At 44.4% G+C, this 20,724-nt stretch overlaps 1 protein-coding gene and 1 long non-coding RNA gene across 6 annotated transcripts in view; both read left to right on the top strand.

The window, feature by feature from the left end:
* Positions 1-20,724, top strand: part of LOC149977354 (uncharacterized) — a 460,718-nt gene that overhangs the window by 394,587 nt on the left and 45,407 nt on the right. The gene's annotated exons all lie outside the window — the stretch shown is intronic.
* The window catches only part of LOC110492701 (transcription factor E3), a 91,335-nt gene that overhangs the window by 25,381 nt on the left and 45,230 nt on the right, over positions 1-20,724 (top strand). For 3 of the 5 annotated variants that reach the window (XM_036947813.2, XM_090204041.1, XM_090204040.1), the window contains exons 5-9: positions 4,017-4,112; positions 8,332-8,455; positions 9,139-9,195; positions 9,311-9,386; positions 10,880-11,027. In XM_036947813.2, coding sequence (XP_036803708.1) covers positions 4,017-4,112; positions 8,332-8,455; positions 9,139-9,195; positions 9,311-9,386; positions 10,880-11,027 — 501 coding nt within the window. Of the gene's footprint in view, positions 1-4,016; positions 4,113-8,331; positions 8,456-9,138; positions 9,196-9,310; positions 9,387-10,858; positions 11,028-20,724 lie in introns of all 5 variants that reach the window. The other 2 variants (XM_036947812.2, XM_036947814.2) reach the window with 1 other exon arrangement.

Below are 20,724 nucleotides of genomic sequence, written 5' to 3'. Positions count from 1 at the left end.
GGGCTGGTCTGTCTCTGTCTGTCTGGGGCTGGTCTGTCTCTGTCTGTCTGGGGCTGGTCTGTCTCTGTCTGTCTGGGGCTGTTCTGTCTGTCTGACTGACTGGGGCTGTTCTGTCTGTCTGACTGACTGGGGCTGTTCTGTCTGTCTGACTGACTGGGGCTGTTCTGTCTGTCTGACTGACTGGGGCTGTTCTGTCTGTCTGACTGACTGGGGCTGTTCTGTCTGTCTGTCTGTCTGGGGCTGGTCTGTCTCTGTCTGTCTGGGGCTGTTCTGTCTGTCTGACTGACTGGGGCTGTTCTGTCTGTCTGACTGACTGGGGCTGTTCTGTCTGTCTGACTGACTGGGGCTGTTCTGTCTGACTGACTGGGGCTTATCTGTCTGTCTGTCTGACTGACTGACTGGGGCTGGTCTGTCTGTGTCTGACTGACTGGGGCTGTTCTGTCTGTCTGACTGACTGGGGCTGTTCTGTCTGTCTGACTGACTGGGGCTGTTCTGTCTGTCTGACTGACTGGGGCTGGTCTGTCTGTCTGTCTGACTGACTGGGGCTGTTCTGTCTGTCTGACTGACTGGGGCTGGTCTGTCTGTCTGTCTGACTGACTGGGGCTGTTCTGTCTGTCTGCCTGTCTGGGGTTGGTCTGTCTGCCTGTCTGGGGCTGGTATGTCTGCCTGTTTGGGGCTGGTCTGTATGTCTGACTGGGGTTGGTCTGTCTGACTGACTGGGGCTGTTCTGTCTGTCTGACTGACTGGGGCTGGTCTGCCTGTCTGGGGCTGGTCTGTCTGCCTGTCTGGGGCTGGTCTGTATGTCTGACTGGGGTTGGTCTGTCTGTCTGACTGGGGCTGGTCTGTCTGTCTGTCTGACTGGGGCTGGTCTGTCTGTCTGTTTGTCTTTCTGTCTGACTGGGGCTGTTCTGTCTGTCTGTCTGTCTGTCTGGGGCTGGTCTGTCTCTGTCTGTCTGGGGCTGTTCTGTCTGTCTGGGGCTGGTCTGTCTCTGTCTGTCTGGGGCTGGTCTGTCTCTGTCTGTCTGGGGCTGTTCTGACTGACTGGGGCTGTTCTGACTGACTGGGGCTGTTCTGTCTGTCTGACTGACTGGGGCTGGTCTGTCTGTCTGTCTGCCTGTCTGGGGCTGGTCTGTCTGCCTGTCTGGGGCTGGTCTGTATGTCTGACTGGGGTTGGTCTGTCTGTCTGACTGGGGCTGGTCTGTCTGTCTGTCTGACTGGGGCTGGTCTGTCTGTCTGTTTGTCTTTCTGTCTGACTGGGGCTGGTCTGTCTGTCTGACTGGGGCTGGTCTGTCTGTCTGACTGGGGCTGGTCTGTCTGTTTGACTGGGGCTGGTCTGTCTGTCTGACTGGGGCTGGTCTGTCTGTCGACTGGGGCTGGTCTGTCTGTCTGACTGGGGCTGGTCTGTCTGTCTGACTGGGGCTGGTCTGTCTGTCTGACTGGGGCTGGTCTGTCTGTCTGACTGGGGCTGGTCTGTCTGTCTGACTGGGGCTGGTCTGTCTGTCTGACTGGGGCTGGTCTGTCTGTCTGTCTGACTGGGGCTGGTCTGTCTGTCTGTCTGACTGGGGCTGGTCTGTCTGTCTGTCTGACTGGGGCTGGTCTGTCTGTCTGTCTGACTGGGGCTGGTCTGTCTGTCTGTCTGACTGGGGCTGGTCTGTCTGTCTGTCTGACTGGGGCTGGTCTGTCTGTCTGTCTGACTGGGGCTGGTCTGTCTGTCTGTCTGTCTGACTGGGGCTGGTCTGTCTGTCTGTCTGTCTGACTGGGGCTGGTCTGTCTGTCTGTCTGTCTGACTGGGGCTGGTTGGTCTGTCTGTCTGTCTGACTGGGGCTGGTCTGTCTGTCTGTCTGACTGGGGCTGGTCTGTCTGTCTGTCTGACTGGGGCTGGTCTGTCTGTCTGACTGGGACTGGTCTGTCTGTCTGACTGGGGCTGGTCTGTCTGTCTGACTGGGGCTGTCTCCTGCACCTTGCTCTTTGTGTGTTTGGCACCACATCGTTCTGTTAAATACAACATTGGCCTGTCTAATAACCTCTGCACGCTTCACAATTCATACCGATACCACAGAGACTTCAATTAAAGGTGTACTCCACTGCCTGTTGCTCATAATAAGATTCTGAAGACATTTCATAATAAGATTCTGAAGACATTTCATAATAAGAGTCTGAAGACATTTCATAATAAGAGTCTGAAGACATTTCATAATAAGATTCTGAAGACATTTCATAATAAGATTCTGAAGTCATTTCATAATAAGATTCTGAAGACATTTCATAATAAGATTCTGAAGACATTTCATAACAAGATTCTGAAGACATTTCATAAGGAATTAAATAATCTGAAGAAGACATTTCATAAGAGTCTGAAGACATTTCATAATAAGATTCTGAAGACATTTCATAAGGAATTAAATAATCTGAAGAAGACATTTCATAATAAGATTCTGAAGACATTTCATAAGGAATTAAATAATCTGAAGAAGACATTTCATAATAAGAGTCTGAAGACATTTTATAATAAGAGTCTGAAGACATTTCATAAGGAATTAAATAATCTGAAGAAGACATTTCATAAAAAGTGTGAAGAAACCATTTCACAGAAAGTGTAAAGAAGCCGTTTTCTAGGAAGTGCGTGAGTCCATTTCATTGTGGCTTGCGAAGTGGTGCCTCATTCATAAAGTGCTGTGTGTGGAGTGTTTTCAGTGAGGTTTCCTATGAATGACTCACCCTGTCTAACGCGTTAACTCAATCTGGCTGTATCTCTGGCCCGAGGTGGCGAGAGACAAGGGACCATACGTATCAAGCACCTCAGACTAGGAGCACTGATCTGGGATCAGGTTTGCCATTTAGCTGATCATGGAGGGAGGGTAGATTATTATTATGTTTTTTTTTCACCTTTATTTAACCAGGTATTTATATATAACCCTTTATTTAACCAGGTAGGCCAGTTGAGAACAAGTTCTCATTTACAACTGCGACCTGGACAAGATAAAGCAAAGCTGTTCGACACATACAACAACACAGAGTTACACATGGAATAAACAAACATACAGTAGAAAAAGGCTATATACAGTGTGTGCAAATTAGGTAGATGAGGGAGGGAGGGTAGATGAGGGAGGGAGGGTAGATGAGGGAGGGAGGGTAGATGAGGGAGGGAGGGTAGATGAGGGAGGGAGGGTAGATGAGGGAGGGAGGGAGGGTAGATGAGGGAGGGAGGGTAGATGAGGGAGGGAGGGAGGGTAGATGAGGGAGGGAGGGTAGATGAGGGAGGGAGGGAGGGTAGATGAGGGAGGGAGGGTAGATGAGGGAGGGAGGGAGGGTAGATGAGGGAGGGAGGGTAGATGAGGGAGGGAGGGTAGATGAGGGAGGGAGGGAGGGTAGATGAGGGAGGGAGGGTAGATGAGGGAGGGAGGGAGGGTAGATGAGGGAGGGAGGGAGGGTAGATGAGGGAGGGAGGGTAGATGAGGGAGGGAGGGAGGGTAGATGAGGGAGGGAGGGAGGGTAGATGAGGGAGGGAGGGAGGGTAGATGAGGGAGGGTAGATGAGGGAGGGTAGATGAGGGAGGGTAGATGAGGGAGGGAGGGAGGGTAGATGAGGGAGGGAGGGAGGGTAGATGAGGGAGGGAGGGAGGGTAGATGAGGGAGGGAGGGAGGGTAGATGAGGGAGGGAGGGAGGGTAGATGAGGGAGGGAGGGAGGGTAGATGAGGGAGGGAGGGAGGGTAGATGAGGGAGGGAGGGAGGGTAGATGAGGGAGGGAGGGAGGGTAGATGAGGGAGGGAGGGAGGGAGGGTAGATGAGGGAGGGAGGGAGGGAGGGTAGATGAGGGAGGGAGGGAGGGAGGGTAGATGAGGGAGGGAGGGAGGGAGGGTAGATGAGGGAGGGAGGGTAGATGAGGGAGGGAGGGAGGGTAGATGAGGGAGGGAGGGAGGGTAGATGAGGGAGGGTAGATGAGGGAGGGAGGGAGGGAGGGGGGTAGATGTGCATCACCTCTTCCTCTACTGACCCCAGAGCTGTTTGTATTTCAGATGGAAGACGTGATCGATGACATCATCAGTCTTGAATCCAGTCTCAACGATGAGTTCTTTACGTTGATCGACCCTGGCCTACAGGTGGCCAACACGGTATGTATTTATACATGATCTAAACCTTATATACCCTGGTATGTATTTAAACATTATCTAACCCTTATATACCCTGGTATGTATTTAAACATTATCTAAACCTTATATACCCTGGTATGTATTTAAACATTATCTAAACCTTATATACCCTGGTATGTATTTAAACATTATCTAAACCTTATATACCCTGGTATGTATTTATACATTATCTAAACCTTATATACCCTGGTATGTATTTAAACATTATCTAAACCTTATATACCCTGGTATGTATTTAAACATTATCTAAACCTTATATACCCTGGTATGTATTTATACATTATCTAAACCTTATATACCCTGGTATGTATTTAAACATTATCTAAACCTTATATACCCTGGTATGTATTTATACATTATCTAAACCTTATATACCCTGGTATGTATTTAAACATTATCTAAACCTTATATACCCTGGTATGTATTTATACATTATATAAACCTTATATACCCTGGCCTACACAATAGGACAAGGACATATGACGATGTATTCCCTCCTGGGGATGAATGGATCATCTGTAGTCCTGCTCCTTCAAAATGAAACTAATGTATGTGGATTGATACCGCTTCCAGCTGTTCATTTTTATGGAATCCTCTTCAATCTTCTCCGGAGGCGGTCACTGAAAGTTGACCTTTGCTCTTATTGGCTTATCAACACATTGTCTTTGTGTCTCAGTGAGTGTCCATGCTGTTTTGTGTTGTCGGAGATCATTGAGTTTTTTTTTTGTGTTTTTTTTTTTGGAGCAGGGCAGTTAGATGTCAAGTCAGAGACAGTGGAATCGATCGATGAGGGTAAACATAGTGTTCTGACACATTGCTAACAGTGGCCAGGGCAGAGTGGTCAGTCAACCTGCATGGCGTTGGAGGATAGACGGGGGGAGGCTGATAGCTTAAACGGTGGAGACCTGAAGGTTAGCTAACCGTGGATCAGAGAGAGAGAGAGAGAGGGAGAGAGAGAGAGAGAGGAGAGGTGTTCCTCCCCCTCCTTCGCTGAAGACATTTGTCCATTTCTCAACTGTCTGTTCCGAGAGAAAGGAGAAGTGTCGGAGCGGTTTGGCAGGAGAAAGATGAGGATTTTGGTTGTTCTGCAGCATGATAACAAAATAAATAAGATGATCGAGGTAAAATTGAAAGTTCTTGTTCTGTGGAATCTGTATGAAATGAATTAGAATGGTTTGTGTTTTGAAGAGGTTAGATGAGATAAGATTGTGGTTTTTTGGACTGGATTTCTTTTGGTTTCTCACTGAATTGATTTTGACATTGTAGCTTTCTACAGGCTTCTGGCTTGTTTGGTAGACATGCGAACGTGTTTTCGTACTGTACTCTGTGGCTCCTGTTGTGAATATATTAGATTGGTCACATTGACCGTTGAGAGATAATGTAATCAAATGGTGCACACTCAGCATGGTGTCTGTTTTTAAAGGGACATTTCTACAGTTTTCAACTTCATGTTCATCATCTTGAGCCACAACACCACATCAACATTTGTGTAAATGCACATATCCTTGTAAGATGCCTGGGATAAAAGCGGCTGCTAAATGGCAGTATATTATATAAAATATTTACTCTGTTATTCTACAGAAAAACGCCATTTTAATGTTTTTCCATGTTACCACTCTGGAAGCATGGCCACAGTCGACACAAGGGGTCGCAAATTTCCAGTAATCCCCCCCCCCCCAAATTACCAGGTTTTCCAGAAATCCTGGTTGGAGTATTCCAGATGCCCTCTGCACCCCCCCCCAGCAGGGAATCTGGGGAAAAGATATTGGAATTTTGCAACCCTCATCTTGTCTGTTACGTAGACATTTAGAGAAGAAAAAAAAAGTCTGGAATTCACATTATCAACGTCCCAGCGAGGTTATCAGTGAAGTCGTGTCCTGGTTTGTTGAGACTCACTAATAATCAATGTAGCTCTTAGACCTCTGATGTCACAACGTGTTCTGTTTGTACTGCGTGTTCAATGGGCTTTATAGTCACTTTTACGAATGACCTCGACTAACCTGTACCCCCTGCACATTGACTAGGTACCGGTACCCCCTGCACATTGACTAGGTACCGGTACCCCCTCCACATTGACTAGGTACCGGTACCCCCTGCACATTGACTAGGTACCGGTACCCCCTGCACATTGACTAGGTACCGGTACCCCCTGCACATTGACTAGGTACCGGTACCCCCTGCACATTGACTAGGTACCGGTACCCCCTGCACATTGACTAGGTACCGGTACCCCCTGCACATTGACTAGGTACCGGTACCCCCTGCACATTGACTAGGTACCGGTACCCCCTCCACATTGACTAGGTACCGGTACCCCCTCCACATTGACTAGGTACCGGTACCCCCTGCACATTGACTAGGTACCGGTACCCCCTGCACATTGACTAGGTACCGGTACCCCCTGCACATTGACTAGGTACCGGTACCCCCTGCACATTGACTAGGTACCGGTACCCCCTGCACATTGACTAGGTACCGGTACCCCCTGCACATTGACTAGGTACCGGTACCCCCTGCACATTGACTAGGTACCGGTACCCCCTCCACATTGACTAGGTACCGGTACCCCCTCCACATTGACTAGGTACCGGTACCCCCTCCACATTGACTAGGTACCGGTACCCCCTCCACATTGACTAGGTACCGGTACCCCCTGCACATTGACTAGGTACCGGTACCCCCTGCACATTGACTAGGTACCGGTACCCCCTGCACATTGACTAGGTACCGGTACCCCCTGCACATTGACTAGGTACCGGTACCCCCTGCACATTGACTAGGTACCGGTACCCCCTGCACATTGACTAGGTACCGGTACCCCCTGCACATTGACTAGGTACCGGTACCCCCTGCACATTGACTAGGTACCGGTACCCCCTCCACATTGACTAGGTACCGGTACCCCCTCCACATTGACTAGGTACCGGTACCCCCTGCACATTGACTAGGTACCGGTACCCCCTGCACATTGACTAGGTACCGGTACCCCCTGCACATTGACTAGGTACCGGTACCCCCTGCACATTGACTAGGTACCGGTACCCCCTGCACATTGACTAGGTACCGGTACCCCCTGCACATTGACTAGGTACCGGTACCCCCTGCACATTGACTAGGTACCGGTACCCCCTGCACATTGACTAGGTACCGGTACCCCCTGCACATTGACTAGGTACCGGTACCCCCTGCACATTGACTAGGTACCGGTACCCCCTGCACATTGACTAGGTACCGGTACCCCCTGCACATTGACTAGGTACCGGTACCCCCTGCACATTGACTAGGTACCGGTACCCCCTCCACATTGACTAGGTACCGGTACCCCCTGCACATTGACTAGGTACCGGTACCCCCTGTATATAGTCTCCACATTGACTAGGTACCGGTACCCCCTGCACATTGACTAGGTACCGGTACCCCCTGCACATTGACTAGGTACCGGTACCCCCTGTATATAGTCTCCACATTGACTAGGTACCGGTACCCCCTGTATATAGTCTCCACATTGACTAGGTACCGGTACCCCCTGTATATAGTCTCCACATTGACTAGGTACCGGTACCCCCTGCACATTGACTAGGTACCGGTACCCCCTGTATATAGTCTCCACATTGACTCGGTACCGGTACCCCCTGTATATAGTCTCCACATTGACTAGGTACCGGTACCCCCTGTATATAGTCTCCACATTGACTAGGTACCGGTACCCCCTGTATATAGTCTCCACATTGACTAGGTACCGGTACCCCCTGCACATTGACTAGGTACCGGTACCCCCTGTATATAGTCTCCACATTGACTCGGTACCGGTACCCCCTGTATATAGTCTCCACATTGACTAGGTACCGGTACCCCCTGTATAGAGCCTCGCTATTGTTAAGTCATTTTCTTGTGTTACTTTTTTGATTGAGAAAGATTTAAAAAAAATGTTAATTACTTTAGTTTATTTAGTAAATACTCTGTTTCTTGAACTTGAGCTTTGTTGGTTAAGGGCTTGTAAGTAAACATTTCACGGTAAGGTACCTGTTGTATTCGGGCACGTGTGACAAATAACATTTGATTTGGATGAAGGAGATAGTTGGCTGCGTTAGTACTGCATTTGGGAGTTGTTGATGACCTCTGAAAGCTTGTTTTATGTTGTTGTTGTTGTTTACACTTTGTGACTGTTGTGTGTATGCAGATGCCAGTGTCAGTGAACATGCTGGATGTGTTCAGCAGTGGAGGGATGGCTGCTCCTAACATCACCGTCTCCAACTCCTGTCCTGCTGACCTGCACACCGTCAAGACTGAGTTAACCGGTACAGGTAAATAATTCCAGTCTAAAACACACTTAACACACACACACACAAAAAAACCTCTCGCCCGTATCTCGATCTCTCCGATCTCCCCGTCTCTCTTTCTGTCTAAAAAGTTCCTCTCTAAATCACACTCAATAATCACCTTTCTGTCCTGTCTGTCTCGATCTCAACTTTCTGACTGTCTATTACTCCCACTTAATACCCTGTCCCTGTTTCTGTCTGTCTGTCTGTCTGTCTGTCTGTCTCTCTGTCTGTCTGTCTGTCTGTCTGTCTGTCTGTCTGTCTGTCTGTCTGTCTGTCTGTCTCTTTCTCTCTTTGACTTCACCCCCCCTGAATCTCCTCCCCCGCTCTTTTCTTTTTTTAAGTTCTTACTCAGCGTTGCTCACCGCCAACTTCCCCTGTCCAGTCAGTCAGTCACACCCTGAACCCAGCCTGTTCCTCATTACAAAGCTCTGCCTCAGCCCCTCTGTTGAACCTGCTCACTTATTCCCTCTTCACTGTTTCACAATTTCATCTCACCGAGTAAAATCTCTGCGAACTATATAACCTTATGACTTTTTTTGATATTCTGAACATATATGCTGTTTTTAAATCGTATGTTTTTATTGACGTTTCAAGCGGTCTTTTAGCAAGCCACAATATATTGATATCGTCGTGCTAAATGTTGATTTTGAAATGGTGTCTTCTAGAGGTGGAGGCTAAAGCTATGATGAAGGAACGACAGAAAAAGGACAATCATAACCAGAGTGAGTATAATAAATGCAATTCTTGGATACCATAATTGAAGTGTATTTTTAGTAGGTTTTAACAGTTGGTGACCACCTTGGTGATAATGTTGACATGTGTTACGGCTGTTCCTAGTTGAGAGACGGAGGAGGTTCAACATCAACGATCGCATCAAGGAACTGGGAGCTCTCATCCCCAAATCGAGTGACCCGTGAGTAGCCCCCCCCCCCCCCCACTGCCACTGTATATATTTCACCATCTCACTGTTTCCTTTCTCCTCACTGACCCCCCCTGCTACAAGATAGTATCTAATCATGCCGCTGTTCCTTTCTCCTCACTGATCCCCCTGCTACAAGATAGTATCTAATCATGCCGCTGTTCCTTTCTCCTCACTGACCCCCCCTGCTACAAGATAGTATCTAATCATGCCGCTGTTCCTTTCTCCTCACTGATCCCCCTGCTACAAGATAGTATCTAATCATGCCGCTGTTCCTTTCTCCTCACTGACCCCCCCTGCTACAAGATAGTATCTAATCATGCCGCTGTTCCTTTCTCCTCACTGACCCCCCCTGCTACAACATAGTATCTAATCATGCCGCTGTTCCTTTCTCCTCACTGACCCCCCCTGCTACAAGATAGTATCTAATCATGCCGCTGTTCCTTTCTCCTCACTGACCCCCCCTGCTACAAGATAGTATCTAATCATGCCGCTGTTCCTTTCTCCTCACTGATCCCCCCTGCTACAACATAGTATCTAATCATGCCGCTGTTCCTTTCTCCTCACTGACCCCCCCTGCTACAAGATAGTATCTAATCATGCCGCTGTTCCTTTCTCCTCACTGACCCCCCCTGCTACAAGATAGTATCTAATCATGCCGCTGTTCCTTTCTTCTCACTGATCCCCCTGCTACAAGATAGTATCTAATCATGCCGCTGTTCCTTTCTCCTCACTGACCCCCCCTGCTACAAGATAGTATCTAATCATGCCGCTGTTCCTTTCTCCTCACTGATCCCCCCCCCCCTGCTACAAGATAGTATCTAATCATGCCGCTGTTCGTTTCTTCTCACTGATCCCCCTGCTACAAGATAGTATCTAATCATGCCGCTGTTCCTTTCTCCTCACTGATCCCCCCCCTGCTACAAGATAGTATCTAATCATGCCGCTGTTCCTTTCTCCTCACTGATCCCCCCCCTGCTACAAGATAGTATCTAATCATGCCGCTGTTCCTTTCTCCTCACTTACCCCCCCGCTACAACATAGTATCTAATCATGCCGCTGTTCCTTTCTCCTCACTGACCCCCCCTGCTACAAGATAGTATCTAATCATGCCGCTGTTCCTTTCTCCTCACTGACCCCCCCTGCTACAAGATAGTATCTAATCATGCCGCTGTTCCTTTCTCCTCACTGACCCCCCTGCTACAAGATAGTATCTAATCATGCCGCTGTTCCTTTCTCCTCACTGACCCCCTGCTACAACATAGTATCTAATCATGCCGCTGTTCCTTTCTCCTCACTGACCCCCCCTGCTACAACATAGTATCTAATCATGCCGCTGTTCCTTTCTCCTCACTGACCCCCTGCTACAACATAGTATCTAATCATGCCGCTGTTCCTTTCTCCTCACTGACCCCCCCTGCTACAACATAGTATCTAATCATGCCGCTGTTCCTTTCTCCTCACTGATCCCCCTGCTACGGAGACAGGGAGACGCGTTGGAACAAGGGCACCATCCTGAAGGCGTCTGTGGACTACATTAGGAGGCTGCAGAAGGAGCAGCAGAGAGCCAAGGAGGTGGAGACCAGACAGAGGAAACTGGAGCACAGCAACCGCAGCCTACTGCTACGTATACAGGTAATACTGACAGTAACCTACTGCTACCTATACAGGTAATACTGACAGTAACCTACTGCTACCTATACAGGTAATACTGACAGTAACCTACTGCTACCTATACAGGTAATACTGACAGTAACCTACTGCTACCTATACAGGTAATACTGACAGTAACCTACTGCTACCTATACAGGTAATACTGACAGTAACCTACTGCTACGTATACAGGTAATACTGACAGTAACCTACTGCTACCTATACAGGTAATACTGACAGTAAGCTACTGCTACGTATACAGGTAATACTGACAGTAACCTACTGCTACCTATACAGGTAATACTGACAGTAACCTACTGCTACCTATACAGGTAATACTGACAGTAACCTACTGCTACGTATACAGGTAATACTGACAGTAACCTACTGCTACCAATACAGGTAATACTGACAGTAACATACTGCTACCTATACAGGTAATACTGACAGTAACCTACTGCTACCTATACAGGTAATACTGACAGTAACCTACTGCTACCTATACAGGTAATACTGACAGTAACCTACTGCTACCTATACAGGTAATACTGACAGTAACCTACTGCTACCTATACAGGTAATACTGACAGTAACATACTGCTACGTATACAGGTAATACTGTCAGTAACCTACTGCTACCTATACAGGTAATACTGACAGTAACATACTGCTACCTATACAGGTAATACTGACAGTAACCTACTGCTACCTATACAGGTAATACTGACAGTAACATACTGCTACCTATACAGGTAACACTGACAGTAACCTACTGCTACCTATACAGGTAATACTGACAGTAACCTACTGCTACCTATACAGGTAATACTGACAGTAACCTACTGCTACCTATACAGGTAATACTGACAGTAACCTACTGCTACCTATACAGGTAACACTGACAGTAACCTACCTATACAGGTAATACTGACAGTAACCTACTGCTACCTATACAGGTAATACTGACAGTAACCTACTGCTACCTATACAGGTAACACTGACAGTAACCTACTGCTACGTATACAGGTAATACTGACAGTAACATACCTATACAGGTAATACTGACAGTAACATACCTATACAGGTAATACTGACAGTAACCTACTGCTACCTATACAGGTAATACTGACAGTAACCTACTGCTACCTATACAGGTAATACTGACAGTAACCTACTGCTACCTATACAGGTAATACTGACAGTAACATACCTATACAGGTAATACTGACAGTAACCTACTGCTACCTATACAGGTAATACTGACAGTAAGCTACTGCTACGTATACAGGTAATACTGACAGTAACCTACTGCTACCTATACAGGTAATACTGACAGTAACCTACTGCTACCTATACAGGTAATACTGACAGTAACCTACTGCTACCTATACAGGTAATACTGACAGTAACATACCTATACAGGTAATACTGACAGTAACATACCTATACAGGTAATACTGACAGTAACCTACTGCTACCTATACAGGTAATACTGACAGTAACCTACTGCTACCTATACAGGTAATACTGACAGTAAGCTACTGCTACCTATACAGGTAATACTGACAGTAACCTACTGCTACCTATACAGGTAACACTGACAGTAACATACCTATACAGGTAATACTGACAGTAACCTACTGCTACGTATACAGGTAATACTGACAGTAACCTACTGCTACCTATACAGGTAATACTGACAGTAACCTACTGCTACCTATACAGGTAATACTGACAGTAACATACCTATACAGGTAACACTGACAGTAACCTACTGCTACCTATACAGGTAATACTGACAGTAACCTACTGCTACCTATACAGGTAATACTGACAGTAACCTACTGCTACCTATACAGGTAATACTGACAGTAACCTACTGCTACCTATACAGGTAATACTGACAGTAACCTACTGCTACCTATACAGGTAATACTGACAGTAACCTACTGCTACCTATACAGGTAACACTGACAGTAACATACCTATACAGGTAATACTGACAGTAACCTACTGCTACGTATACAGGTAATACTGACAGTAACCTACTGCTACCTATACAGGTAATACTGACAGTAACCTACTGCTACCTATACAGGTAACACTGACAGTAACATACCTATACAGGTAATACTGACAGTAACCTACTGCTACGTATACAGGTAATACTGACAGTAACCTACTGCTACCTATACAGGTAATACTGACAGTAACCTACTGCTACCTATACAGGTAATACTGACAGTAACCTACTGCTACCTATACAGGTAATACTGACAGTAACCTACTGCTACCTATACAGGTAACACTGACAGTAACATACTGCTACGTATACAGGTAATACTGACAGTAACCTACTGCTACGTATACAGGTAATACTGACAGTAACCTACTGCTACCTATACAGGTAATACTGACAGTAACCTACTGCTACGTATACAGGTAATAATGACAGTAACCTACTGCTACCTATACAGGTAATACTGACAGTAACCTACTGCTACCTATACAGGTAACACTGACAGTAACCTACTGCTACCTATACAGGTAATACTGACAGTAACCTACTGCTACCTATACAGGTAATACTGACAGTAACCTACTGCTACCTATACAGGTAACACTGACAGTAACCTACTGCTACCTATACAGGTAATACTGACAGTAACCTACTGCTACCTATACAGGTAATACTGACAGTAACCTACTGCTACCTATACAGGTAATACTGACAGTAACCTACTGCTACCTATACAGGTAATACTGACAGTAACCTACTGCTACCTATACAGGTAATACTGACAGTAACATACCTATACAGGTAATACTGACAGTAACCTACTGCTACCTATACAGGTAACACTGACAGTAACATACTGCTACGTATACAGGTAATACTGACAGTAACCTACTGCTACGTATACAGGTAATACTGACAGTAACCTACTGCTACCTATACAGGTAACACTGACAGTAACATACCTATACAGGTAATACTGACAGTAACCTACTGCTACCTATACAGGTAACACTGACAGTAACATACCTATACAGGTAATACTGACAGTAACATACTGCTACGTATACAGGTAATACTGACAGTAACCTACTGCTACGTATACAGGTAATACTGACAGTAACCTACTGCTACCTATACAGGTAACACTGACAGTAACATACCTATACAGGTAATACTGACAGTAACCTACTGCTACCTATACAGGTAATACTGACAGTAACATACTGCTACCTATACAGGTAATACTGACAGTAACATACTGCTACGTATAAAGGTAACACTGACAGTAACCTACTGCTACCTATACAGGTAATACTGACAGTAACCTACTGCTACCTATACAGGTAATACTGACAGTAACCTACTGCTACCTATACAGGTAATACTGACAGTAACCTACTGCTACCTATACAGGTAATACTGACAGTAACCTACTGCTACCTATACAGGTAATACTGACAGTAACCTACTGCTACCTATACAGGTAATACTGATAGTAACCTACTGCTACCTATACAGGTAATACTGACAGTAGCCTACTGCTACCTATACAGGTAATACTGACAGTAACATACCTATACAGGTAACACTGACAGTAACCTACTGCTACCTATACAGGTAATACTGACAGTAACCTACTGCTACCTATACAGGTAATACTGATAGTAACATACTGCTACCTATACAGGTAATACTGACAGTAACCTACTGCTACCTATACAGGTAATACTGACAGTAACCTACTGCTACCTATACAGGTAATACTGACAGTAACATACCTATACAGGTAACACTGACAGTAACATACTGCTACGTATACAGGTAATACTGACAGTAACCTACTGCTACCTATACAGGTAATACTGACAGTAACCTACTGCTACCTATACAGGTAACACTGACAGTAACCTACTGCTACCTATACAGGTAATACTGACAGTAACATACTGCTACCTATACAGGTAATACTGACAGTAACCTACTGCTACCTATACAGGTAATACTGACAGTAACCTACTGCTACCTATACAGGTAATACTGACAGTAACATACCTATACAGGTAATACTGACAGTAACCTACTGCTACCTATACAGGTAATACTGACAGTAACCTACTGCTACCTATACAGGTAATACTGACAGTAACATACCTATACAGGTAACACTGACAGTAACATACCTATACAGGTAATACTGACAGTAACCTACTGCTACCTATACAGGTAATACTGACAGTAACCTACTGCTACCTATACAGGTAATACTGACAGTAACCTACTGCTACCTATACAGGTAATACTGACAGTAACCTACTGCTACGTATACAGGTAATACTGACAGTAACCTACTGCTACGTATAAAGGTAATACTGACAGTAACATACCTATACAGGTAATACTGACAGTAACATACCTATACAGGTAATACTGACAGTAACATACCTATACAGGTAATACTGACAGTAACATACCTATACAGGTAATACTGACAGTAACCTACTGCTACCTATACAGGTAATACTGACAGTTACCTACTGCTACGTATACAGGTAATACTGACAGTAACATACCTATACAGGTAATACTGACAGTAACCTACTGCTACGTATACAGGTAACACTGACAGTAACCTACTGCTACCTATACAGGTAATACTGACAGTATCCTACTGCTACCTATACAGGTAATACTGACAGTAACATAACTATACAGGTAATACTGACAGTAACCTACTGCTACGTATACAGGTAATACTGACAGTAACATACCTATACAGGTAATACTGACAGTAACATACCTATACAGGTAATACTGACAGTAACCTACTGCTACGTATACAGGTAATACTGACAGTAACCTACTGCTACGTTTACAGGTAATACTGACAGTATCCTACTGCTACCTATACAGGTAATACTGACAGTAACCTACTGCTACCTATACAGGTAATACTGACAGTAACCTACTGCTACGAATACAGGTAATACTGACAGTAACCTACTGCTACCTATACAGGTAATACTGACAGTAACCTACTGCTACCTATACAGGTAATACTGACAGTAACCTACTGCTACGTATACAGGTAATACTGACAGTAACATATCTATGCAGGTAATACTGACAGTAACATATCTATACAGGTAATACTGACAGTAACCTACTGCTACCTATACAGGTAATACTGACAGTAACCTACTGCTACCTATACAGGTAATACTGACAGTAACCTACTGCTACCTATACAGGTAATACTGACAGTAACCTACTGCTACCTATACAGGTAATACTGACAGTAACCTACTGCTACCTATACAGGTAATACTGACAGTAACCTACTGCTACATATACAGGTAATACTGACAGTAACCTACTGCTACGTATACAGGTAACACTGACAGTAACCTACTGCTACCTATACAGGTAATACTGACAGTAACCTACTGCTACCTATACAGGTAATACTGACAGTATCCTACCTATACAGGTAATACTGACAGTAACCTACTGCTACCTATACAGGTAACACTGACAGTAACATACCTATACAGGTAATACTGACAGTAACCTACTGCTACCTATACAGGTAACACTGACAGTAACATACCTATACAGGTAATACTGACAGTAACCTACTGCTACGTATACAGGTAATACTGACAGTAACCTACTGCTACCTATACAGGTAATACTGACAGTAACCTACTGCTACCTATACAGGTAACACTGACAGTAACCTACTGCTACCTATACAGGTAATACTGACAGTAACCTACTGCTACCTATACAGGTAATACTGACAGTAACCTACTGCTACCTATACAGGTAATACTGACAGTAACCTACTGCTACCTATACAGGTAATACTGACAGTAACCTACTGCTACCTATACAGGTAATACTGACAGTAACCTACTGCTACCTATACAGGTAATACTGACAGTAACCTACTGCTACGTATACAGGTAATACTGACAGTAACCTACTGCTACCTATACAGGTAATACTGACAGTAAGCTACTGCTACGTATACAGGTAATACTGACAGTAACCTACTGCTACCTATACAGGTAATACTGACAGTAACCTACTGCTACGTATACAGGTAATACTGACAGTAACCTACTGCTACCTATACAGGTAATACTGACAGTAACCTACTGCTACCTATACAGGTAATACTGACAGTAACCTACTGCTACCTATACAGGTAATACTGACAGTAACCTACTGCTACCTATACAGGTAATACTGACAGTAACCTACTGCTACCTATACAGGTAACACTGACAGTAACATACCTATACAGGTAATACTGACAGTAACCTACTGCTACGTATACAGGTAATACTGACAGTAACCTACTGCTACCTATACAGGTAATACTGACAGTAACCTACTGCTACCTATACAGGTAATACTGACAGTAACATACCTATACAGGTAACACTGACAGTAACCTACTGCTACCTATACAGGTAATACTGACAGTAACCTACTGCTACCTATACAGGTAATACTGACAGTAAGCTACTGCTACCTAGACAGGTAATACTGACAGTAACCTACTGCTACCTATACAGGTAACACTGACAGTAACATACCTATACAGGTAATACTGACAGTAACCTACTGCTACGTATACAGGTAATACTGACAGTAACCTACTGCTACCTATACAGGTAACACTGACAGTAACCTACTGCTACCTATACAGGTAATACTGACAGTAACCTACTGCTACCTATACAGGTAATACTGACAGTAACCTACTGCTACCTATACAGGTAATACTGACAGTAACCTACTGCTACCTATACAGGTAATACTGACAGTAACCTACTGCTACCTATACAGGTAACACTGACAGTAACATACCTATACAGGTAATACTGACAGTAACCTACTGCTACGTATACAGGTAATACTGACAGTAACCTACTGCTACCTATACAGGTAATACTGACAGTAACCTACTGCTACCTATACAGGTAACACTGACAGTAACATACCTATACAGGTAATACTGACAGTAACCTACTGCTACGTATACAGGTAATACTGACAGTAACATACCTATACAGGTAACACTGACAGTAACATACTGCTACGTATACAGGTAATACTGACAGTAACCTACTGCTACGTATACAGGTAATACTGACAGTAACCTACTGCTACCTATACAGGTAATACTGACAGTAACCTACTGCTACGTATACAGGTAATACTGACAGTAACCTACTGCTACCTATACAGGTAATACTGACAGTAACCTACTGCTACCTATACAGGTAACACTGACAGTAACCTACTGCTACCTATACAGGTAATACTGACAGTAACCTACTGCTACCTATACAGGTAATACTGACAGTAACCTACTGCTACCTATACAGGTAACACTGACAGTAACCTACTGCTACCTATACAGGTAATACTGACAGTAACCTACTGCTACCTATACAGGTAATACTGACAGTAACCTACTGCTACCTATACAGGTAATACTGACAGTAACCTACTGCTACCTATACAGGTAATACTGACAGTAACCTACTGCTACCTATACAGGTAATACTGACAGTAACATACCTATACAGGTAATACTGACAGTAACCTACTGCTACCTATACAGGTAACACTGACAGTAACATACTGCTACGTATACAGGTAATACTGACAGTAACCTACTGCTACGTATACAGGTAATACTGACAGTAACCTACTGCTACCTATACAGGTAACACTGACAGTAACATACCTATACAGGTAATACTGACAGTAACCTACTGCTACCTATACAGGTAACACTGACAGTAACATACCTATACAGGTAATACTGACAGTAACATACTGCTACGTATACAGGTAATACTGACAGTAACCTACTGCTACGTATACAGGTAATACTGACAGTAACCTACTGCTACCTATACAGGTAACACTGACAGTAACATACCTATACAGGTAATACTGACAGTAACCTACTGCTACCTATACAGGTAATACTGACAGTAACATACTGCTACCTATACAGGTAATACTGACAGTAACATACTGCTACGTATAAAGGTAACACTGACAGTAACCTACTGCTACCTATACAGGTAATACTGACAGTAACCTACTGCTACCTATACAGGTAATACTGACAGTAACCTACTGCTACCTATACAGGTAATACTGACAGTAACCTACTGCTACCTATACAGGTAATACTGACAGTAACCTACTGCTACCTATACAGGTAATACTGACAGTAACCTACTGCTACCTATACAGGTAATACTGATAGTAACCTACTGCTACCTATACAGGTAATACTGACAGTAGCCTACTGCTACCTATACAGGTAATACTGACAGTAACATACCTATACAGGTAACACTGACAGTAACCTACTGCTACCTATACAGGTAATACTGACAGTAACCTACTGCTACCTATACAGGTAATACTGACAGTAACCTACTGCTACCTATACAGGTAATACTGACAGTAACCTACTGCTACCTATACAGGTAATACTGATAGTAACCTACTGCTACCTATACAGGTAATACTGACAGTAGCCTACTGCTACCTATACAGGTAATACTGACAGTAACATACCTATACAGGTAACACTGACAGTAACCTACTGCTACCTATACAGGTAATACTGACAGTAACCTACTGCTACCTATACAGGTAATACTGATAGTAACATACTGCTACCTATACAGGTAATACTGACAGTAACCTACTGCTACCTATACAGGTAATACTGACAGTAACCTACTGCTACCTATACAGGTAATACTGACAGTAACATACCTATACAGGTAACACTGACAGTAACATACTGCTACGTATACAGGTAATACTGACAGTAACCTACTGCTACCTATACAGGTAATACTGACAGTAACCTACTGCTACCTATACAGGTAACACTGACAGTAACCTACTGCTACCTATACAGGTAATACTGACAGTAACCTACTGCTACCTATACAGGTAATACTGACAGTAACCTACTGCTACCTATACAGGTAATACTGACAGTAACCTACTGCTACGTATACAGGTAATACTGACAGTAACCTACTGCTACGTATAAAGGTAATACTGACAGTAACATACCTATACAGGTAATACTGACAGTAACATACCTATACAGGTAATACTGACAGTAACATACCTATACAGGTAATACTGACAGTAACATACCTATACAGGTAATACTGACAGTAACCTACTGCTACGTATACAGGTAATACTGACAGTAACCTACTGCTACCTATACAGGTAATACTGACAGTAACCTACTGCTACGTATACAGGTAATACTGACTGTAACATACCTATACAGGTAATACTGACAGTAACCTACTGCTACGTATACAGGTAACACTGACAGTAACCTACTGCTACCTATACAGGTAATACTGACAGTATCCTACTGCTACCTATACAGGTAATACTGACAGTAACATAACTATACAGGTAATACTGACAGTAACCTACTGCTACGTATACAGGTAATACTGACAGTAACATACCTATACAGGTAATACTGACAGTAACATACCTATACAGGTAATACTGACAGTAACCTACTGCTACCTATACAGGTAATACTGACAGTAACCTACTGCTACCTATACAGGTAAT

Source organism: Oncorhynchus mykiss, chromosome 16 (assembly GCF_057628025.1).
Source record: "Oncorhynchus mykiss isolate SJ-2025 chromosome 16, ASM5762802v1, whole genome shotgun sequence".
Classification (NCBI taxonomy): domain Eukaryota; kingdom Metazoa; phylum Chordata; class Actinopteri; order Salmoniformes; family Salmonidae; genus Oncorhynchus; species Oncorhynchus mykiss.
This window is presented reverse-complemented; position numbering and strand designations above follow the sequence as displayed.